This window comes from Hibiscus syriacus, unplaced genomic scaffold (genome assembly GCF_006381635.1).
Source record: "Hibiscus syriacus cultivar Baekdansim isolate YM2019G1 unplaced genomic scaffold, ASM638163v2 tig00110597_pilon, whole genome shotgun sequence".
Lineage (NCBI taxonomy): Eukaryota > Viridiplantae > Streptophyta > Magnoliopsida > Malvales > Malvaceae > Hibiscus > Hibiscus syriacus.
In genome coordinates, this window is record NW_024062795.1 from 2,075,491 (window position 1) to 2,098,411 (window position 22,921).

The 22,921-nt window shown below is 34.7% G+C and overlaps 4 protein-coding genes across 5 annotated transcripts; 2 read left to right on the forward strand and 2 right to left on the reverse strand.

The window, feature by feature from the left end:
• The first annotated feature begins 737 nt into the window (after positions 1–737).
• Positions 738–9,692, forward strand: LOC120134503 (14-3-3-like protein). Its single transcript, XM_039150931.1, has 5 exons — positions 738–763; positions 7,664–8,169; positions 8,854–8,976; positions 9,079–9,195; positions 9,310–9,692. Exons 2-5 carry the CDS (start codon positions 7,684–7,686, stop codon positions 9,367–9,369), a joined length of 786 nt encoding a protein of 261 aa, XP_039006862.1. The 5' UTR covers positions 738–763; positions 7,664–7,683; the 3' UTR covers positions 9,370–9,692.
• LOC120134502 (phospho-2-dehydro-3-deoxyheptonate aldolase 2, chloroplastic-like) lies at positions 1,837–21,073 on the reverse strand. Of its 2 annotated transcripts, XM_039150930.1 has the most exons (6): positions 21,068–21,073; positions 4,335–4,830; positions 3,597–3,874; positions 2,861–3,137; positions 2,429–2,674; positions 1,837–2,262 (listed from the first exon to the last, which is right to left on the reverse strand). In XM_039150930.1, exons 2-6 carry the CDS (start codon positions 4,806–4,808, stop codon positions 2,002–2,004), a joined length of 1,536 nt encoding a protein of 511 aa, XP_039006861.1. In that variant the 5' UTR covers positions 4,809–4,830; positions 21,068–21,073; the 3' UTR covers positions 1,837–2,001. The 2 variants fall into 2 exon arrangements, with proteins under 2 accessions (XP_039006861.1, XP_039006860.1); XM_039150929.1 differs by lacking the exon at positions 1,837–2,262 and having other exon boundaries at positions 2,550–2,674; positions 2,863–3,137.
• Positions 11,146–14,440, reverse strand: LOC120134500 (dicarboxylate transporter 2.1, chloroplastic-like). Its single transcript, XM_039150927.1, has 4 exons — positions 13,433–14,440; positions 12,627–12,940; positions 11,523–11,971; positions 11,146–11,330 (listed from the first exon to the last, which is right to left on the reverse strand). Exons 1-4 carry the CDS (start codon positions 14,243–14,245, stop codon positions 11,215–11,217), a joined length of 1,692 nt encoding a protein of 563 aa, XP_039006858.1. The 5' UTR covers positions 14,246–14,440; the 3' UTR covers positions 11,146–11,214.
• Positions 19,891–22,475, forward strand: LOC120134501 (pentatricopeptide repeat-containing protein At5g09450, mitochondrial-like). Its single transcript, XM_039150928.1, has 3 exons — positions 19,891–19,959; positions 20,130–20,382; positions 21,381–22,475. Exons 1-3 carry the CDS (start codon positions 19,925–19,927, stop codon positions 22,272–22,274), a joined length of 1,182 nt encoding a protein of 393 aa, XP_039006859.1. The 5' UTR covers positions 19,891–19,924; the 3' UTR covers positions 22,275–22,475.
• Positions 22,476–22,921: the final 446 nt, after the last annotated feature.

Below are 22,921 nucleotides of genomic sequence, written 5' to 3' on the forward strand. Positions count from 1 at the left end.
AGTTTTTTGATGTGCTATAGTAAGGAGGAGTAAGTTTTTCAAAAATCAATTTCAAAAATAATTTCTTAAACAAATCTTAAAATTACTCAAATGTTTTGTTATATCAAAAAGGGGGAGATTGTTGAAAACATTTTTTTTGATATTTCGATATAACAAATTAAGTTAAATGAATTTTAAGATTTTACAAATGATTTTACAAATTATATTCGATTCAGTTAATTGAATATCAAATTATTACTCCAAGTTTTTCAAGATCAATTTTAATCCTTACTAAATGTGTAAAAATTGTGATTTGTACTTAAACTATTTTTGAAATAATTTTCACAAAGTATTTTGAACCAAAATCAAGCCTTAAATCAGTTTTTCAAAGGCATGCACCGATGCATTCTCCATGCATCGATGCATCAGACTATTTTTCAAACATCGAATGCATTTCATGCATCGATGCATCCTTAGTGCACCGATGCACTAAGTGTCCCAACGGTCAAAATATTTGAATTTTACACGAATGCACCGATGCATCCTTGATCATGCATCGATGCATAAGACGCTCCACCTAGAAAAATTAATTGCTTTCACACTTAAACGGCTATATGATCTTCACTAATCATCCCCAACGTTCAAAAGTGATTCAAGGTGTATTTAAACAAGTTCTGAAGCCCTTGATCAACAAGAAATCATAGAGAAACAAGAGAGAAAGCATCAAACACCAAGTTTGTGCAAATCAAGCCAATTTTCCTTTCAATATTCATTTTGCTTTCAAGAACACCATTTGTGCTCATTTGTAATTATCTTTGAGTGTTCTTTTCTTGTTCTAGAATTGTGCAAACATCTTACCTTGTGAGGTTTTCCTTGTAAGTTTGCAAATTTGTAATCTTCTCTTTGGGAAAAGAGTGTTCTCAAGAATTGGGGTATATTCTTGAGGGTATTGTAAGGTTATCTCTTTGGCCTCAAAAGAAACAACAAATTAGTGAATTTGTTGGAAAATCCTTAGTGTTGATAGCTAAGGTAGTGGACGTAGACTTTGATTGAGAAAGTCGAACCACTCTAAATCAATGTGCAAATCTTTTCAATTTTCTACAAAAGCTTCCACCGAATTTTTAATTGCCAATTCACCCCCCTCTTGGCTAATTCCGTCGATCGATTAACTCAACAGAAGTGAACATGTATTCTAGTTTATTATTTTTGTATAATTTGATGAGATTATAAAATAGTATTCGATAAAATTATTCAAATAGAGAAGTGAAAAATACATTCAAGTAGAGATTATCGAAATTTATTTTCTTAAGTAGGGTTATATCTACAATAAAATAAAGAAGATAGTTAATACCACCCGTAACCCAATGTCTTCATGAAAAAGTATGAAAGATCTCATGTCTTCTTCAAACAAACACACGGGAATACACCGTGTCTCATGCCGAAGACATCGGGTGGTCTAAACATCTTCTCCAAACACCGTAACATTCACCCCATTTGAATTAATAAAATCTGCATCATCCCTTATAAAAAATCATTTTTTCAACTCATTATCCGAGCAAATTTATCTATAATATTTTGTTCAAAAATCTTTCTTAAGAATTGATAATACATATATTCTATTTACGCAACTACTCGAACTTAAATTTTATAAAAAAAATAATATTCTCTTTAACTATTAAAAGTTTAATAGGTTCAATTTGTTACGTTTTCTATGACTTAAAGAATGTAATTATAATTTTGATATATAATAAGCAGTTATGTCAAAGAGACATCAGTTAATAATGTCATGTACGGGAAAAAAGTAAAAAAAAATTAAAAAGATTTGTTCATGGATAACATCTAAAAATGACACCATTATTAAAAACCAAACCACGTTCATATCATTACCTGCCTCTCGAGCAAAACGCCGATTCAAAATCATTTTACGAACCCTAAATAGTAACTATAGTCTTATATCGCATAGATATATAGCATCAAAATCCATTCCTCCATCTTCTCTAAGAAAACCAGCTAAATATACGATCAACGGGAGCCCATAAGCTTCCTTGATGCAAGCCTTCGTTTTCTTAACCGCTCTGCGATAATGAAGGCGAGCTCTAGAGATTGAGAAGCATTCAGCCTCGGATCGCAATGGGTGTGATAGCGCGAACTCAAATCATTATAGGTTATAGTTCTTGAGCCTCCAACACATTCAGTCACATTCTGCCCCGTCATCTCTAAATGAATTCCTCCAGGATAGCTACCTTCTTGATCATGCACATCGAAGAATGCCCTCACTTCAGCCTACAATAACATAAATCATAATTAAGAGCTACTATAATAGGATTTGAGAAATGTTTTTTTCCTCCATAAATTACACTTGCATATCGTAAATCAATGCCTTCTTTAGTAACTCGAAAAAGGTTATAGTCAAAAAGTCGTCGAAAAGAAATTATTTCAGTAACCGTACCCTAATGGCATCAAAGGAACGAGTTTTCAGTCCACAAGGAGCTTTAATGGTGTTCCCATGCATGGGGTCACTAACCCAAGTTACAATCTGCCCAGCTCTGCGAACCGCCCTGATCAAATGGGGAAGTTTCACTCGCATATTCTCAGCTCCCATCCTTACGATGACTGTTGTTCTGCCAGGCTTGTTCAGAGGATTTAGAATTTCAATGAGCCTAACTAGCTCACTAGGATCCATCTTATCACTAACCTGCAGAACAATGATAACTTAAATTCTTTTGTATGGAAACTCACAGTTACTAACTTAAATTCTTTTGTATGGAAACTCACAGTTACTAATCACCAACATCAACTGCTTTAAAAGAACTACCTAATGGTTAGTGAAAATTATTGACACAATAAAAAGTTTAGTGCACTTAGCTGAAGCATAAAGCGCACCTTTTCCAAGAGGATTAGCAACTCCCCTTAAAAATTCAACATGAGCACCATCAAGCTGGCGGGTTCGTTCCCCAACCCAAAGCATGTGCGCGGAGCAGTCATAGTAAAGCCCGGTGGTTGAATCCTCCCTAGTGAGTGCCTGCTCATAAGGCAAGAGCAAGCACTCATGAGATGTCCAAAAATCTGTAGTTGTCATAATAGGGTGACCAACTGTGAGACCAGCTGCAGCCATGAACCCCATTGCCTCATCTACTCGGTGAGCCAGTTCACGATACCTGCTCAGACAAACCAAAAAGAACATTTCCAACATTAAAAATATCAAAGATCTCAATGAAAATTAACTAGAACAATCCTACAGGAACAACTTCAAGTAAATGGTCTCTAGATATTGGGGTAAAGCATTTTGCATCCCAGATAACAATGCAATATCAGATATAAAACAGACATGAACCCAAGAAAGAAAAGCCTTTCTAATCTACCGTACTTACATTCCTAATGTTAAGAACTAGAGAGAAAATTACCTATAGATGATAAGTAAAAAGAAAGGAAACATCAAACATCACTTTCTCATGTATCAGACCTAATGTACAAAGTGAACTTCCATCAAGCTGCTTTATACAACAAAACATCAATAATTGATTTAATAAACACATCATTTAGTTAAAATCTCAAAATTGTAAAGACCAAACTTTTTTATGCATAAAACAATAACTTCATTCAAGGCAAATAAATACCTGTCCCCCTGCTCGCTGTGCTCGGTAAAGTCTAGATTCCATTGAGTGACTCTTTGCATGGCTGCATACCCTCCAGTTGCAAAAGCCCGCAATAGGTTCAAAGTGGCCACTGATTGGCAATAGGCCCTGATCATCCTATGGGGATCTGGAACACGTTCTTTCTCATCGAAAGAATCACCATTTATATTGTCACCTCTGTAAGTCGGAAGCTTCACCCCATCCTTCTCCTCGAATGGATCTGATCTTGGCTTGGCAAACTGACCTGCCATTCTTCCCACCTAAAGAATCATAGCCATGTACTTAAATACATTATTAATTACACTGCCATTGTATATGATAATTCGCTTTATCAGATAGAAAGGCCGGTAATCTTAAATAATCCAGTCCTGTGACCAAGTTTGTGACTTAAGCCCCAATCCCCATAATTCCCATAATTATAATTCTATCACCACAGAAGTAACTAAGAACCTAATTAAGTATTAACAATCAAGAAGACATAAGAAACCAAGTATATATCTTTGATATGAGCAGCTAATTACCCACCAAAACAATGAAACTATGCAATTCTTGGCAGGAAAAGAAAATCTATACAATTCAAACTACCGATAAAAAATTAAAATAAAAGAACAATCATTAATGGAAGGCTAGGATTTCCTATTGTAATAGAACAATCTCAATTCCAAAATAATAAAATAGAATGGAATGAAATGAAACAAATAAAAAGAGAAGGCGATGGACCTTGATAACAGGCATTTGGCCACCGAACATAAGGACGACACCCATCTGGAGAAGGACCCTGAAAGTGTCACGAATGGTATTAGCATTGAACTCCTTGAAGCTCTCGGCACAGTCACCACCTTGTAGCAAGAAAGCATTGCCGAGAGCAGCTTGTCCTAGCTTCTCCTCGAGTTTCCTCGCCTCCCCGGCAAAGACGACCGGAGGGAAAGTGGATAGCGTCTGGAGAACAGATTCGAGGTCGTTTTGGTCTGGGTATTCGGGAAGCTGGAGAGCGTTCTTGGTCATCCAGCTGTCGATGCTCCATTTGGTTGGGATGGAAGGTGAGGCGGTGGAGGCCGCCGCCGCCGACTTAGATGGGTCGGTGGAGATTGAGGTGATGCGTTTGAGGTTGGGAGGGAGGAGAGGGTGGTGATGATGGTGGCGGGAGAGAATAGGGGAACTGGAAGAGAGAAAGGAAGGGGATTGTAGAGCCATTTTGGATTTGTTTATTACTTTTCTGTGCTGGAAGTACAGAGAATGAAGAGGAAGGAATAAAATATGTTAAAAAGGACGTGTCAGATAAGGATGACATCTCTGTTTTTTGGCCTTTTGCAGTGGACAACCAACAAATTCTTTTGACTCGGTTCATTTCAGTTTTGAGTTCAGACGGTTTCCATTTACTTATTTTTTATAGCTTAAATTATTCAAACGGTCATTCAAGTTTTAGGCTGATTGTAATTTCACTATTAAAATAAAATTATTTATAATTAAGTCATTCATCTTTTAAGCTGCTATCGATTTGGTCGTTAAATTCCTTAAAGGTGGTATGGTTCAACACGTCAAATGTTATTTTCTCATAAAATAATGACATATATCAGTATTTTATTATTAAAAATTAATAATTTTCTAACAACAGTTACTAAATTGGTAGCACCCTAAAATTGGATAACTCAAATGTAATAAATTTTGTTTTGGCGAAAAAATTACAAGTGCCCTAAAGGTTCAATGACCATTTAGATCATTTATCCTATTTTATATTATTTTATTTTATATTCGAGGGTCAATTAATATAAAATGGTTAAGAGATTGTTGTTATCTCTTGAGATATTGGATTCAAACACCGCGTATGCATGGACATGAGTGTTCATTATCAAAACAGTTAAAAGTCGATGAACATGTATTACTTTATTCACTTCCCTTAGAATGTGGTTAATTACTACCGTCCAATCTTACCGAATTAGCTTGTCAATATGTTGCACTACATGAAGAACCATGCACATCCGACTTCATATAATGAATGAGCTCATGTGCATCTAGAAAATTATCGAAGATAAGATGATCTGGAATAAATGTGGTTTGATTGTCATCAACGTAAACATGGAGGATAAACTTCAACTAATTAACGGGAACCTTCATGGTGATCTTATAAATGACAGTGCATAATGCTATAGGCCTAACTGTCACATGTGAGTTGGGTCAACAACTTTAGGAATCAAGATAAGGATAATCTTATTAACCAAAGTCATGTGAACCTAACCATGAAGAATATTGAGAGACGGAGAGACTGTATCATCCCCAATGAGAGGCTAAAAGGATGGGAAAAAACTTGCAGGGAGACCATCGATACTTGAAACTTTTGTAGGGTGAATTTGCTGAAATGCAGCATATATCTCATCACTAATATAGGTGGTAGTAAGGGTGCCATTCATATGAGATGTGATGATCACCGGTACAATATCCAATATCACATGAGAAGATGATGGATTCGATGATCGAAAAAAATGTGTAAAGTAGTTAACAGCCTCCCCATGTATTTCGTCTAGATGATCTACCCACAAATTTATCGAATTATATAGACCCTAAATAGAATTTCTACATTGTCGACAACTTGCACGAGCATGAAAATAAGAAGAGTTTCTATCACCATCGACGAGCCAACGGACATGAGCACATTGCCTCCAATACACCTCATCGCAAGAAAGATGATAATGAAAATCGTCTTTCACAGCAGCAAATTCTCAGAGGTCTGTCTCAGTTAATGGACCAGCAAGGAGTTGGTTCAGCCGATGCTTAGAAGTAGAAATGCGTTCCCTATGTTTGGATCGGTATTGATGTTGCCAAAAACACAAGTGGGAACCTACGACCGATAGCTTTGTTAGCGTAGAATCCGGTCCTAGCACTCTTCACACGGTATACGTAGGCAGCCTCTAAACCCCAATAGTGAAGTTATCAGTAAATCGCCTAGGAGTTGTAACAGATGTCTTTGTCGAGGTTTCCAAGACAATAAAACAATGACTAGAAGTCGCTGCATAAACCGAGCTATACCGACAAGATGGATGGGTGTGACGCCATGAGGAAAGTTGATAAGAACCAGTCAAGGCGCTCACAGATACACGTGGATTGCACACAACCCTTATGCCATGTAAATCCTTAGAAGGACGAATATACCATAGACCATTTTGCACAATAACTTGGCGGAAAGCATCAATGTCAGCACGAGGACGGCTACAACCATATGCCTCGTCAAGTAACCAAGGGACGTATAAATAAAAATAATATATTCTTGATATGGTTTATAATTAATTGATAAAATTTTAATTTGAATGATATTTTTAAAATTTTAATTTTAATTGTATTGGATATATATTTTTAATTTAATACATTATTTTAAAAAAAAATTATGTTTACATCGTTAAATTGTAATTTATTTATAGTTTTTAAAGTATAAGTAAGTATGATCATGAGTCAAGTCCGATTGAGTTTTGACCCACTCAAATTTCTTAAAAATTAAATCTTTATGTCCACATTTGATTTGATTCGGATTTAGGAGAATCTCACTTGAACTAATATCTTACTATATTTTTTAGGTAAAAACTCACATTCGATCTAATTTGACCCGATATATATATTTATTAGGTAAAATAAGAATTTAATTGGAGAAAAAATAAAATAAAAAGATATATTTTAATATTAATCTTGTTGCGAATGACGATCAATGAATATTGATGATTGACTGGCGATCACGAACAAAAAGTACAATATCAAAAAACGAAATGTTTAAAAGTTTAATGACAAAACCTGTAAACTTAAAATTCAATTCTTAAAATGAAGTTGTAAATTAAAACTAAAACTAAAACTAAAACTAAAACTAAAATTTAATATTATGATTAAAAAATTAAAAATTTAATTGTATACATAATACCTTACCTGAAATTCAATAGTATCTAATGCAGATTAAAAAAAGAAAAAGAAGGTTCCTTTTATTAAAGAAAAACGACATCCACAGGCAAAATCTACTTTCAGCGTTTCTCCAAAACTCAACCTCTCAGATCTCAACTCCCAAAAAATCCTCCAAACAGCACCCAATTCCATGGCCACCTCTTCCCCGCGTGAGGAAAATGTCTACCTCGCGAAACTCGCCGAGCAAGCCGAGCGCTACGAGGAGATGGTCAAGTTCATGGAGAACGTCGTCTCCGCCGTCCCCGCCCCCGACGAACTCTCCGTCGAGGAAAGAAACCTCCTCTCCGTCGCCTACAAGAACGTGGTCGGCGCCCGACGCGCCTCCTGGAGGATCGTTTCCTCCATCGAGCAGAAGGAGGAAGGACGTGGTAACACCGACCACGTCTCCGATATCTGCGAGTACAGGACCAAGATCGAGGCCGAGTTGTCCGATATTTGCGCCGGAATTTTGAAGCTCCTCGACGAGAAGCTCGTTCCGGCAGCTAAGAGCGGGGATTCCAAGGTCTTTTATCTGAAAATGAAGGGAGATTACCATAGGTACTTGGCTGAGTTCAAGACTGGCGATGACAGGAAAGCCGCTGCCGAGAATACTCTCACTTCGTATAAAAATGCTCAGGTTTATTGACATTTTTGTAATTTAATTTTATCCTTGCATTTGTTAGCCTAGATTTGGTTAATTTTAAACTTGAATCATGATGAATTGTGTTCATATATATTTTGAATCTGGTTGTTGCTCAATTGATGCATAGTTTGATTCATTTAGGTGAATCTAGTTTATCGATCCACATTTGCAGTTTTGCGATGTGTTGCTTATTTCTTACCACATCGGGATTTGCTTCAAATTGCTGGACTTGATAAGGGAACATAAGCGTTAGAAGACACAAACAAATTGCAAGATAAAAGTAATGAAAATTTGCTAGAAAAATGGTTTCAATAATATATTTCCTAATTTTGTCAAGGAGCTTTGATTTGAATCTTGTATTGCTTGTTTCTGGCTAATGATGTATTGTTTAAGATTGGATGGTTTGATTCATTGAGCCATTTGGAGTTATTTCACAATTTGATGCAATTCTTTATTACTGCTACTGTTATTATCTGAACTCTTGAAATGTTGTGGATCTGATTCTATTTTCTTATATGTATATATATATATATATATATATATTACTTTTATGTTTGAGTTGCAAGATCTTTACCTTGTTCTTTTAAAGTTTGCTAAAGTGATTATGACTTGTTTTGTTCACAGTTAAGGTCCTTTATTGGTGTTATATACATATCTTTTGTTCTGTTTTCTTTTCAGGACATTGCAAATTCTGAGCTGGCTCCAACTCACCCTATTCGTTTAGGGTTGGCTCTGAACTTTTCCGTCTTCTACTATGAGATATTAAATTCTCCTGATCGTGCTTGCAGTCTTGCAAAACAGGTAAAGTACCGAGTTTCAGAATTTCGGTTCAGTCTTTGTTCGGAGATTCATTGTTTAGTCTTCGAATTCTATTCCATCAACATGTTTTGTTTCTTTGCTCAGGCTTTTGATGAAGCCATTGCAGAGCTGGATACCCTTGGAGAGGATTCATACAAGGACAGCACTTTGATAATGCAACTTCTTCGAGACAACCTCACCTTGTGGACCTCTGATATGCAGGTAAGAACTTAGACCCGAAGCACTTTGCTTTTCCCCCATCTACATATGTTCCTTTTTATACTTTTTTCTCTCTCTTTATTAACGAATAACGATTATTTGTTTTCATCCATTTAGGATGATGCAACAGATGAGATCAAAGAAGCTCCCAAACGCGAGGAGGAGAAACAAGAGTGAAGTCAATGGTAGTATTTTACTTCTCTGGTTATTTTTGTATGGAGAAGTTGCTTGGTTCCACTATCCCTTGATTCCCTTCGGTTACTTGTTCTGAGGAGACATGCCTCAGTTTATAAACCATTGAAGTACTGCTAAAGATGCCCTTAGTATTTCACTGGCTATATTCTTTTTACAGTTGAAGCTTTCTAATTGCAACGAGGCAGGCTATGTGCACTCTTTCTTAATTGTTTTCTTCACAATAAGGGGGCTGATGATTGAGATATTTTCTAAGCTTAATGTTTGGAAGACGTTTTCTTGGAATTATCAGATTAATATATTTATAATAATCGCATTGTGCATTATATTATTATTATATGCTTGTATCTGCTCATTATCATTTGTCCTTTCCTTTCCAAGCCTTTTACGATTATGTTAAGAAATTGGTCGGCAATAGACTTTAGGTCAGATTATGGCTTTGGCCCTTCTACTATACTCATATTTTAGATTTATTCCACATATTTTAACTTAGAATAATTTGGCCCCTCTATTTTTATGAAATATGGATACTTTTTTCAAAAGTTCATCAGCTTTTAGCATTGGAATTAACTTTTAAAAGTTCTGAAGCTATTTGCATGTTAATTTAGTTGATAAATATTAATATTCCATTTCTATAGTATATTATTATATGGAAAATATTTTTTTATTGTTGTCTTCTGCTGTACCTATGATTTAAACCCTACACTATTACTTGCATTGAATCGAATCATTGGGTTGGATGGGGAAAGTAAAGGGGCAGCTATTATTATTTATTTGTAGTTGAATGAATTAAGGGCGAGAATTGAGTCGTTTTGAAAAAAATTGAGTGGAGTTATATTTCAAAACTCAAACTTAATTTAAATTTTTTGAGTCAAATTATTTGAATTTATGTTTAAATTTAATTATAAATATTTATAATATTACAATAATATTTTATTTTAATTAAACGATTTTCTATAATCATAAACAATATACATATATATTTCTTTATATTTTTTATATATGATATACGTATATCATGCAAAATTAAGATATTTGATTCAAATTTAAAAATCAATTTAGTAATTACTAAAAGTTTCGAGTTATTCGAATTTTATTTTATAACTCAACTCGAATTTTTTTTCTAAAATGAGTCGCTCACCCTTGGAATGAATGGTTGTGGTGTTGAAAGTTCCTAAAGCGGATGGTCAAAATGAAAGAAATATAGTACCGGGGGAGAAGAAAGTGGTTAAAAACAGGAATCCCATTGGTAAGTTATAAAGTAACGGTGGAGGCAGCTCTGCCACAAAACAGGCTGAGGTGTGGCAGAACCACTTGTTATAGCGAAATGGTCTTCAACTACTGACGGAGGAACTTCATTCTCATTCACCTGCCCTTCATTTCAGACCCTCTTCTTCCCACTACCACCTATTTAACCTATCCATTTACATTTGGGAAGATTTGCATAAAATTATTTAGTTTCAAAAATAAATTTTGACAAAAAATATTAAATCAATATAAAATAAGATCAGATTTAGATTCCAATACTAATTCTGACCCAAATAACTCAACTCATAATTAAAATAATAATATTTTTTTCAAGCGAAATCTACCTAATTTTGCTCACCCCTAATTAGCATTAAAATATTAAAATTTATTGCAAGTCAACCATAAACCCATGATACCCCCCCCCCAAACCAAAAAAATCATATTCGAGGCGGTATAAACTTTGCTTAAATGTTCAATAGGCAATTAGAACATAAAAGTAGGAAACCAAAGATATAACTACGAAAAATGTCTTACCAAATATACATATACATCTCTTTCAAGTAAAATAGAGTTGGAATTGAGTCAGTAGAGACCCAAAAGTTTCCACCACAAAGCTCCAACACCTCCCCAGATGATGGCATTAACAATGGCCATTACGAAACCCATTTTGAATAGGTCGGGTAGCTCTACATATCCAGCTGTAAATAAAACAAATCATCCTTAATTAACATGAACATTCATTTTGCATGACATGCAAAATGCTTTGTGGTTCATCTCTTGCTAAATGACTCCTAAAATGCATGCACTCATACATGCATGTGTATATAAATGCATGAGAAAGGAAGTGCAAGAAAGTACAGTATATAGAAAGTGAGGAAACAAAGTCATACTTCCATAGTAGACGGCAGCCTGACCGCTGCTATAATGGGTTAGTGCACCGAAAAGATTGGTATTGAAAGCAAGAGCCAACGCTGCTAATACACCGGGTACTCTGGCTGCTACATGCATAGCAAGAAAAGCGGAGTATAATGCTCCTACATGACCAGTTTGGCTTGCAAATAGGTAGTGGATGAAAAAGTATGATGCCTGAAGAACAACAAATGCACCAGGCCAGCTTAATGAGAGAGATTGAAGGATTTTAGCAACACAACCGGACATCCAACTCACTATCCCGACGTTTGTCAATTGGCCTGCCATGCCTACCAAAACAGCGAACCAGGCCAATGTATCCCATGCCGATTTTTCGCTCAAGCAGTCATCCCAATCGAGCACTCCTAACAGGAGGAGTATTGACAAACCAATCATTGCAGCCACGACACTTGGTATACCGATGGCATCTCTGCACACGGTTCAGGAAATATTAATAAAAAGAAAAAATTGTAAATTACTTATTCAGAAGATAAACAAACCAAAAAAGCCAGAGCTTCGAACTTGCGGCTCATGTCCTCAAATGATAAGGAGAATGGTTATTGCTACACTCATGCAAGTCAAAGATAAAAATCTGATTCATTCTGCAAACGGAATGGACAAAATGGTTTCCATTTCCTTAAAATTTAGAAGGGGTGAATAACATGGAATCAACTCCGGCTGCCGGCAAAACTAGTGTATGTCAAGAGAAACTAAAAAGTTTAGTCAGTAACAAGTGAAAATATATCAATGTGTCGGTGTGATAAACCACCTGCAAAGGGCAAGTTATTGTAAAATTTTATGAACAATCATGCTTCAATACTTGTAACTACATTCCACAAAATAAGAAATGTCCTAACCCTCTAAATCTCCATAGGATTGAAGTTTAACCCTCATTATGACACACAGGTGAGATGGAACATATTGACAATTATATAGATAGAGTGATAAACATATACAAATTTCATGCACACACAAAACTAGATACGAAGTCATCGACTTCTACCAACCAAAAAGAAGACGACGACATCAACTTCTCTGCTCTAAATACAAAGGAACTTGAATTGGTAAGATGAGATGTCACTTACCCACAGACCCACAGAGTAACTGCAAGAAGCATAGTTCCAACCATGATCCATTCATTTCTCGTGACGGGACCCATCTTCTCTAGTTTCTTTGCCGCCATTGCCGGGGCGTCGGGAGTATCTTTGATTTCAGGGGGGTAAAGCTTGTATAAAATAAGCGGAGTTAGCAGTAGAGAAACAAGTGCGGGTAAACTAGCAGCCTTGAACCATGAAACCCAAGGATTTATAACAATAATACCAAGCTCCTCGGCTAATTTGAGGCAAAGCAAATTTTGAGCTGCAGCAGTAAGGAAAAGAGCACTGGAGTTGCCAGAAGCCTGTCATTGACCATCCATTAGCAATGCATGAGTCAAAAGGAAGTCCAGGGATGAATTGAGGAGATGCTTGAAAAATTAAAATTCCCACATAGTTTAGATATTTTCTTTATATTTTCTAATTTCACACTCCGTAAATTTTTAATATAACTTTTTTATTTCGCATTCATGACATAAAATACAGAGTCCATCCCTTAAAGACACTGATGCAAAACAAAGCATTAAACAATATCTATATGGTAACATAGATTCATGAGTTCCAATAGGACATAGAAATAAAAAAGAGACGACTTTATTCAGACAAAGTATCCAGATGAATCTATGACACTAACTTAAGTTCAGACAAAGAATCCAGATGAATCTATGACACTAACTTAAGTCTTCTTCCACAATTTAGAAGTATAAAATTAATTATTGTCACCTATAAATTCAAGTCAACAATCAATAAGTAAACTATGCATGTGATCATCAATAATCAGCTAGAAATAAGCGAACCTGAAACTGCGATTGAACTAGATAACTCCCAAGCTTCCGAGATGATGAGTCTCCTGGCCTACTTCCCGCTGACAGAGACAAGGACTTGATTATGGGTAAGAAAACGCCGCCAGCTCTGGCCGTTGTACTAGGCATCGCCGGCGCAATCAAGGCCTCACTCAAAGTCAACCCATAAGACAATCCCAAGGTGCTTTTTCCCAACCATTTGACGAAATAAGTAGCGATCCTATTACCGAGCCCCGTTTTAACGAACCCACGAGCGAAGAAGAAGGAAATAACAATCAGCCAAATCACTTCGTTGGTGAATGCACTGAAGGCGGTCGTAAACGACAGCGTTCCGGTGACGATGGAAACGGTGAGGCCTAAAAAAGCCCATGATCCGACGGGTAAAGGGCTTAAGACGAGACCGGCGATTGTTGATAAAAAGATGGCGAGGAGTTGCCAGGCTTGCAGGGTTACTTCAACGGGTTTGGGTACGAGGAAACGGACAATGAGGCCTATGGAAATTGAGATAAGGAAAGGGATGAGTTTGGCTCCTTGGGGCGGAGATGGAGGAGGATGGGGTGTCGTTTGAGGTAGTGGGTCGTTGTCGTTCTGAGAAGTAGCACGCGTAGGGGAAAGGAAAGGGTTTCTTAATTTGGGAAGTGGGGAAAACCAGAGAGAATTGCGAGGAGATCGGAGAGTGGGGAATGAAGAAGGCGGTAAAATGGATGGTTGGGGTACTTTAGAGCGGAAATGGAGGGAAGACCGGGAATTGAGCGAGAAAGGAGTGATGGAGGCGGTGGAGACGCAGTGAAGGGTTAAGCTTTCCATGGTTTGGATGCCGAGAAAATCAGCAGAGAAAATGAAGAGAAACGAAAAATCAACACTTTTCAACTGTAAATTGAAAAGGACGAAAATCCCAAGCAAAGTGGTCAATCAAACAAACTGAAGCCGGCAGTAAATTGGCGGTAAACCGGGTCGGGTTGTCCCGACGAAGGGAAAATTTTCCTTGGTTTTTCCTTCCGACTTTAATCCAAATTATTTTTCTTTTCCATTTTCGCTTACCATTGCATTTTTTGGTCAGAAACGAATTCATAATATTTTTTAAAATGGACAGATATATATATATATATATATAAATAATAAACAAATATATAAATAAAATTTTAAAATAAATAACTAATATAAAAAATTAGATTTCTCTTTAATTATTTCTTTGGCAATTCATATATTATAATTCTTTTGAAAATTACTTCTTCACACTTGCTCATCTCCTATCATCCCTTCGCCCTCTGGTGTCAAAATAAGAATACCGACGAAACATTTTGGATATTTCTTTAATTCCAGGATAAACTACATCTACAGTCACTTAACTATTAATATCATTACGTTTTATCATCAACTTTAAGAAAACATACTTTTATCACTGAACTAATCGTTTTGTATCATTTAAGTCATTATACCATTAACTTTGGTGTTAGGATGGTGTCACGTTAAAGACGACCGTTAATTTTTCTTCAATTAGTTATTTATTTTATTATTATTCATTCTAAAATTTTATTTAAATAATGAAATGAGTAAACTTTGAGAGATAAATATGTTAGCAGGCTAATTATTAAAAGGACATGTCATCTTTTCGTTAGGAATGAATTACACAGTGATTAAAATGATAGGAACCGACTAGTCCAATGATCAAAATATAACTTTTTCAAAGTTGAATGATGAAAATATAACCTTACTAATAATCGATGACTTTACATGAAATTTGCCCTTGATTTTGAAGGTGAAAATTCAGGTTTTAGTATGGTAAACGTGAAAGTTTAATTTTTATATTTAAATTCTTCAAATACATATTAAAATTGTAATGATTCGGTTAAAATATATAGTCAAGGCCGGCTTTCACTATATTCCTTGTTTTTTGTTCGAGATGTTTTGCATTCAATAATTTGTATAAATTTGTATTTTTAATAATTTAAACTTTAATTTAATTGATATTAAATATTAATTAAATTAAATTATAAATAATTATAAATAATATTTTGAGAGAATTTTGTATTATTTTATAATTTTAAAAAATAATTAAAAATAATCATATAAGAAAATAATATGATATTATCTTCTAATTATATATATATGACAAATTTTAAATCTAATCTTAATCATACTTACAAGGGAGGGGAAGTGGGACTTTAAGAGATGAAATGGGAGTAATCCGAAGAGGGACTTTAGGAGATGAAATGGGAGTGCTCATAGCAGATGTAGAACCCATAACCTAAAAAAGTATGATAAAAAAAGATGAACAGTTTAATCAATTAATCAAATATGATTGCTCCTAATTATAAAAACTTTAGGATAATTATTAAATTGTTGAATTGATTATAAAATAATTATTATATTATTTTTTACGGTACAAAATAATCATTATATCGTTAATTGTCATTAAATAAAACGATATGACATATTAGATTAATAAGAAATATATTTGATCCATACAAAATAGCTGTAAGTATGCTATTGGAGGAGGTAACTTTTATACTCTTGAATATTTTTTACTTGCTATTTTTAAATATTATTTATTTTTTAAAAATATTTAGAAGTCGATTAATATTTTTTGAATGACTGGCTGGTTGAATGAATTGGGATTAATAAATGTTTATCGACATTTTCTATACTTGATATTGTGATAGTTTAGTCCCTCAAATTGAGATTAATAAATGTTTTGAATGATTGGTTGATTTTTATTTTATTTTTTTAAAGTAATATGGGAAAAATATTCATTTATTGGAAACTATATCAATAACGTATTGACAATTACAGATTGAATAAACACAGTCGAGATTATCATAAAATTTTACAATGATCGCCTAATGTTAGTTTGATAAGCAAAAATATGAACAAGTGAAACAACGACGTATATAAACTGATTGCACCAACGGTTCCGAGCACTAGCTATGGAGGAGAAAAACTTGAAGAATATCCAAAACAACAAACGGAGAGGGCAATCTCCCCTAAAAGGCAATCACATCCATAGAAGCATTTTGAAATACAAACCAATAAGAAAAACTAAAAAATAAACCTCAAACGGAAGTCCACAAACATCGATAGTCATGATATTCTTTACTAGAAAAAAGAACAATAGAAAATATTAATATTAAACTATGATAAAAATAAAATTGAAAACTAGTAAAAATAAAAGAAAATAACAAAAAATTGAACGAAAGGGCAAGGAGTTGGCCGTGAACGGCCACTACCACTGTCCCCAAAGATCTCCTCGATTTGCTTGTAATCCTTGAACTACCAAAGAGAATGAGCAAATTTGGTAACTGCAGCAAAGAATGATTGGTTGAATGAATGCCTTTCTTATTATTATTTAGAAACAAATAAGGGTAAACTATATCAATTATGATTGTCTGAGTAAGTTTTTGTTTTCTCCACTAAAGTTTCAAAAGTAACAAATTAGTCGTTAATATTATCGATTTGTAACAAATCAATTACTCCACCGTCATCCCGTTAAATTGATGACGTGGTAACGTTAATAAAAGGTTAATATTTAGTTTTACCCCTAAACTATTACTAAAACATCAATTATCTCTCTAAACAAGGATTTTATATCTAATTTACCAAAAAAAAATTATAATTTCCATTTTTTACCAAATACCCCTCCACTTCCACTATACTCAAACCACCTTCCTTACAAAAACGAGAAAGATACTTAAACAAACCCTCGCTATATCTTCCCCAAGAAGCAATTTCACATCAATGTCTAAAAAAATACGTAAAAAGTAACTATCATACATACCAAACTTAAACAAACCACAATGACAATATATCTTTTGCTTCTCCCACCTTCTGTTTTTCAGCGGCTCTGCTATCTGGTCTGTTCTTAAGGTTCTTTGAATGACTTAGGTACTTCACCGGCCATACTGAAGACCCAAATGGAAGAAAGGAGCTTGTTGCAGGCAAAACAAGTGTGGGTGGTGCTGTAGATTGAGCCATTAAGATTTCACTGTTGCAGTATGTGCTCCTTTATCTATCACCCTTTGTCCAATTGCCTGTCTTATGTGCACGCTTAAGGGGATATTTGTTTTTGTATCTCTTGACATTTTCAACTTTGTAGGTCACAATTGTAGTTGTTGCGGTGCCTGAAGGGCTGCCTTTAGCTGTCGCCTCAACGTAAGTTTGCTTTCTATGTAAAAGTTTTCGAAATCCAGAACACCCGTGGTCCCTAGCATAAATTTCTTGCCATGTTTTTTTGTCACGTGTTCATTTGTCACCTTATCTTTCTCCTAGTTGTTTTCAGTTGTGGTAATACTTTGGTACTACTCTTCTTGCATCCATTCCAAACTTGTTTGCTTGTGTCTCATGTGGCAGATGTTCACATGCATATGTCTGGCTCATCTATTCCCTTCTCTTTCGGACAACCCCAAACTATTTTAATTTCTTCTCACATTCATCCTGCTTCTTTCTTTTAAATTTAAACAATTTGAGTTGGAATTCAGTGAGATGATTCATACCACGAACGAAATTCAAGCATTCTCACCTATGGATCTCTTCATCCAACTTTATTCTCTTACTTCATAGTCCTTTTTTAATATTCACTATGCTTCTTCTACAACTATTCGAAGTTTCTTTTTTGTTGCAAGCAATGCGATCAAGTTAGGAGTTTCTGGACAAAAACACATCTTATTTTGTCTGATTAAAAAGGGCAAGATTGTTAAACGAATTTTCTGTCACGGTTACTTGGATGTTAAGCATTCAAGTTCCATTCTACATCTTGGAGAATAAGCAACAAACAATGAATAAATTCGAAACGGACGGCCAAATGCACCGTGCTTCAGAAACCAATGAATCAACGATAGAAAGAGTGAACACCAATGGACTTTGTTTTACACATACTATAAACAACTAACTGATCCAACTTAATTCAAAGAAATGAACCTCCTCTCAAAGTAATGAATGTAGGATAACATAATATGATGCTCGTATTGGTCTCAGCCGTCTATGTTAATGTAATTAAATTTTATTTCAGAAAAAGATTATCGGACTTATTTTACTTATTTTTAAAAATATTCATCTTATAAAATTATGTCATAACTCATTGATTTTAAATTTTTGGGTAAACTACAAGTTTAGCACTCCAATTATATTTTTGTTTCGTTTTGGTCATTCAACTATTTTTTAAATAAGCATACCTAACATTTAGTTTTGATTTCATTTTGGTCCAATACCGTTAGAAATTAACGATGATGCTAACATGTCATCATAAGGAAATGTCATGTCATCATTGAAAACTAAAATAAAAATGTCACATCATCAATTTTGTTAATTTTTAACAATAAGTGACCAAAATAAAATCAAAATGTAATATTAGGTATGATTTTGGAAAGAAAATACTTGAATGATCAAAATAGAAGAAAAATGCTAATTAAGGTACTAAACATATAATTTACCCTTAGTTTTTTTCCTTCCCTAATTTTGAAAACTCCCCAAGTATAAGTTAAGGGGTTGTTTGTTTGCCTCTTAATGGAATCATTCAGCGTTGAATGTTAAACCATTCAGTGCTGAATGTTGAATCGTTCAGCATTCAGCGCGTTTGTTTCGCACATCTGAATGATTTAGTGCTGACTGATTCAACAAAATAGTGCTGAATGATTTATCACGGAAGTACATTCTGAATTATTCAGAGCCATTATCAAACAACATGTCACATTCAGAGCTAATTCATATAGAGCATCTGAATCATTCAGTATTTGAATCATTTAGCGCTTAATCATTCTGAAGTAAACAAACAACCCCTAAGTAATTAGTCTCGTTCGAATCCAAAAACATAATATAAATTAAAAGAGTAAAGTACACCATACACCACTTCCTTTATAATAAGACTATAATTGAGTCGTTGAATTTTCAAAAACAAAATTGAATCGCAAAATTAAATTTATAACAAATTAGCGATTTGAGTTTTGAATTTCTTAAAGATTGGTGTTCAATCTTATGATGAACACCAATCTTGACATAGATCTGATTAAGAAATTTGACATAGATCGGATTAAGAAGTTTGAACACTTTATGGAATTAAGTAAATTTTGAGAGACATTATTTAAAATCCACTTGATAAATTAAATGAGAAGATAGAAGTGAATCTTATGATGAAATTTGAGGTACATCGGTCCCTATAAATGATTAGTTTTTATATTGCACGTGACTTGATTATTACAATCGATTAATTGAGTGCCTTAATTATAATATTTTAAAATAAATAGATTTTTATGATTAAAATACTCAACGTCACATTTCTGGTTGTGATTTAACATAAGAGTGACTTGATTATAATAATCAATTAATTAAAAAATTAAATTCTAATGTTTTGAAATTCTATGTTTCATTTTTCATCTTTACTATAAAATAAGTGACCTCTAGTGTAATTCACTCTAACTAAAAACCCCGGTTGCTGGCAAAAGCTAGTAAAAAAACTTAGTGAAGCTAAAGCTAGAAAGATCTCTATCAATTTCCATGGCGTCGCGCTCCCTCTTACTTGGTTTCAGACGGTAACTATCTTTATTCTCATAATTTACCAATTAATGGAAAAATAAGACTAAATTTTTAAACTGAATCCCGTTTACAACTCTCATCAGCTGTTTCAAAATTAAATCCTTTCAATTCCCAAAGATTTAACTTTTCAAATTTGTGAAATACATACATGTATATGCATATGCAGAAGAAGCAATCAATGGTGCATGTCGAGGCTGTTTTCGTCGGGTTCCGTCAGCACCGAATACGTGGACGATTACCCCATTGATTCGGAGACCGATGATCTGAAAATCCGCATTTTTAGGTTGCGGCTGCCAAAACGGAGCGCCACAACCGTTATAGAGAAATGGGTGGGTGAGGGCAACCGGGTTTCCATCTCCGACCTCCGCCAAATTTCTAAAGACCTTAGAAAATCCCAACGTTTCAAGCATGCTCTCGAGGTACTTTTCCTTCTATATGTTTTTAAGGTTTTAGTGCGATTGAAGTCAATTAAAGTGAAATTAATATTTTATGTGTAATGGGGTTGGTTTGATTTTGCCTAAAGAATCTAGAAATCCGTTATTAGCTTAATAATCCTTGATGAATCTTTCGTTATTTGTGGCTTGAGAAATATAGTTTTTGAATCATTAGGTTTGAGTAATTATGATTGACTAGTAACCCATTGATTAAGAATGCTATCAGCTTGGAGCTTGTCTTAATCTAATGTTAATGTTAAACAACCGACGAATGACAGAGTATCTGACTATATATATTTGGTTAATATCTCTCGTCTGTGTAAGATTTTTAGCAACACATCAGGCATTGGCATTTGATTAGCTTAGATGTTTAGCTATACAGAAGCAGTAATTTTATGGTCATGTTTACTATGGATAAATATCTATCGTCATCTGTAGTAGGCTTTATATTCTCTACTTTAAGGTTTGCTTGAAGTGCTCTATTTACCTCCTTCACTTTAGAGTTATTCAGTTCCTTTGATCTAATGAAACGGAAAACATGGTTATCAATTCACAGTTTTAATAAATTGAATCGATTTCTATTATATTGTCTCAGAGTCACTTGCCACTTAAGGTGTTCTTTTTGTCAGTTATAAAAGGGCATGTTATGGAAGTTTGTTTTGAAGGGAACTTAATACAAATATCCAGGATGAGTTATTTCAGGAGTGTGAAATATAAAGGTCCGGTGCCATTATATGTATACATATAGGGATGTCTCAATTGTTTTTCCACTTTTCTTATTATATTTGTTAATGAGTTGCACCTTGCAACATTTGGGTTAGTTTTCCCCCCCTTTCTAATATACTTCAAAAGGAGTAATATCGGAAACAAAGTTTCACCTTGCATTTGTGTGGAAATGTTTGTACCTTGTTGTTTGTGTGGCTTTTGATTTCACCATTAGAATTGATTGTCAACTCTCTTATCTTACCAAATCAAGCTTGCAGATATCTGAATGGATGGTTAGTCATGAAGAATACAAGTTATCAGATACCGACTATGCCATTCGTATTGACTTGATGACAAAGGTTTTTGGTGTTGATGCTGCTGAACGCTATTTCGAATGCTTACCTCCGACTGCGAAGACTAGTGAAACATACACCGCTCTTCTCCACTGTTATGCCGCTGCAAAATTGACTGAAAAGGCAGAAGAGCTTTTTGAGAGGATAAAGGGGTCAAACCTCTCATTCTCTGCCCTTCCCTACAACGAGATTATGACACTTTACATGTCAGTTGGGCAAGTAGAGAAGGTTTCTTCCGTTGTTGAAGAACTGAAAAGACAGAATGTTGCACCAGATATCTTTACCTACAATCTTTGGATAAGTTCGTGTGCTGCATCTCTAAGTATTGATCAAGTTCAAAGGGTTCTGGAGGAAATGAGATGCGACTCTGGTTGCAATGAGGATTGGAAGAGATTTATCAACCTTGTAAATGTTTATGTAACTGCTAGCCGTCTTGTGAGTACCAATTCGAGCTCTCCTATTGAAATTGAGAAAGGGATCACACAAAGGGAATGGATAACATACGACTTCCTTGTGATGTTGTACGCAGGCTTGGGGAACAAAGATAAAATTGATCAGATATGGAAATCTCTAAGAATGACAAAACAAAAAATGACAAGCAGAAATTACATATGCATTCTTTCGTCATATCTTATTCTTGGGCACATGAAAGAAGTGGTAGAGGCTTTTAATCAATGGAAGCAGTCGACAACTACTGAGTTCAATATATCTGCTTGTAACAACGTTTTGACTGCATTTGAAGATGTCGGGTTGACGGAGAAAGCCAATGACTTGCATATGCTTCTGATTCAGAGCAACTGCAGTCCCACAAACAAGTAGGAATCTATTGCAGTTGAATGTGGCTAGGAAACGAAATTTGCGAGAACACCACCATGGAAACTGTACTTCGTGTTCCTACAAATGGCCGACTATTGATACCGTTTATCGTTCCATTTAGCACCCTTTTTCTGAAATGTTAGTATGATCTACAGATTCTTGAAACTTATGTTATTTCCCTTCTGTGTTCTTTTTCATAATTGATGGATGATGAGAAAAAGATACAGCTGCTGTTTGTTTTGATCGTATATATATATGTATGGATTATTATCTGATACGCCGTCAGTAAAAAAAATAATTTCACAAGTGACCTTAGGACGATGACGTGTTATATTTATTTATTTTTCAACTTGTTGCTAAGCTTTTGGCTTTTGGCCTTTGCATGAATTCGAAGCAAGGTCAATAGAATTGGAAGCTGTGATTGTGGTGTTGACTAATTTACATTGAAGTTTGAAATGATTTGTAGGCCAAATAACTTCATTATTTCAATGCATGCATTGCACTTTGGGAATCATCTTATTTTTCCCCATTGAAGTTTACACGATGACTTCAAGTATAATCCATACCTAGCTGGCTACTTAAAAAGAATAGAAAGATAATAATATATTGGGAGAATTTCACGATCCAATTTTTTCAGTTCTTTATCCAAC

Excerpts from the sequence above, each read along its gene's own strand:
- LOC120134502 (XM_039150930.1), bottom strand. The coding sequence starts at position 4,808 with ATGGCTCTACAATCCCCTTCCTTTCTCTCTTCCAGTTCCCCTATTCTC. Across the intron at positions 3,875-4,334 it reads GCCAAATGCCTGTTATCAAG|GTGGGAAGAATGGCAGGTCA; the intron begins GTCCATCGCCTT and ends ATGATTCTTTAG. Across the intron at positions 3,138-3,596 it reads CACAGCGAGCAGGGGGACAG|GTATCGTGAACTGGCTCACC; the intron begins GTATTTATTTGC and ends TTGTCTGAGCAG.
- LOC120134500 (XM_039150927.1), bottom strand. The coding sequence starts at position 14,245 with ATGGAAAGCTTAACCCTTCACTGCGTCTCCACCGCCTCCATCACTCCT. Across the intron at positions 11,972-12,626 it reads GTTACTCTGTGGGTCTGTGG|AGATGCCATCGGTATACCAA; the intron begins GTAAGTGACATC and ends AACCGTGTGCAG. Across the intron at positions 11,331-11,522 it reads GGCTGCCGTCTACTATGGAA|CTGGATATGTAGAGCTACCC; the intron begins GTATGACTTTGT and ends TTTTATTTACAG.
- LOC120134501 (XM_039150928.1), top strand. The coding sequence starts at position 19,925 with ATGGCGTCGCGCTCCCTCTTACTTGGTTTCAGACG. Across the intron at positions 19,960-20,129 it reads CTCTTACTTGGTTTCAGACG|AAGAAGCAATCAATGGTGCA; the intron begins GTAACTATCTTT and ends ATGCATATGCAG. Across the intron at positions 20,383-21,380 it reads GTTTCAAGCATGCTCTCGAG|ATATCTGAATGGATGGTTAG; the intron begins GTACTTTTCCTT and ends TCAAGCTTGCAG.
- LOC120134503 (XM_039150931.1), top strand. The coding sequence starts at position 7,684 with ATGGCCACCTCTTCCCCGCGTGAGGAAAATGTCTACCTCGCGAAACTC. Across the intron at positions 8,977-9,078 it reads CTTGCAGTCTTGCAAAACAG|GCTTTTGATGAAGCCATTGC; the intron begins GTAAAGTACCGA and ends TTCTTTGCTCAG. Across the intron at positions 9,196-9,309 it reads TGTGGACCTCTGATATGCAG|GATGATGCAACAGATGAGAT; the intron begins GTAAGAACTTAG and ends TCATCCATTTAG.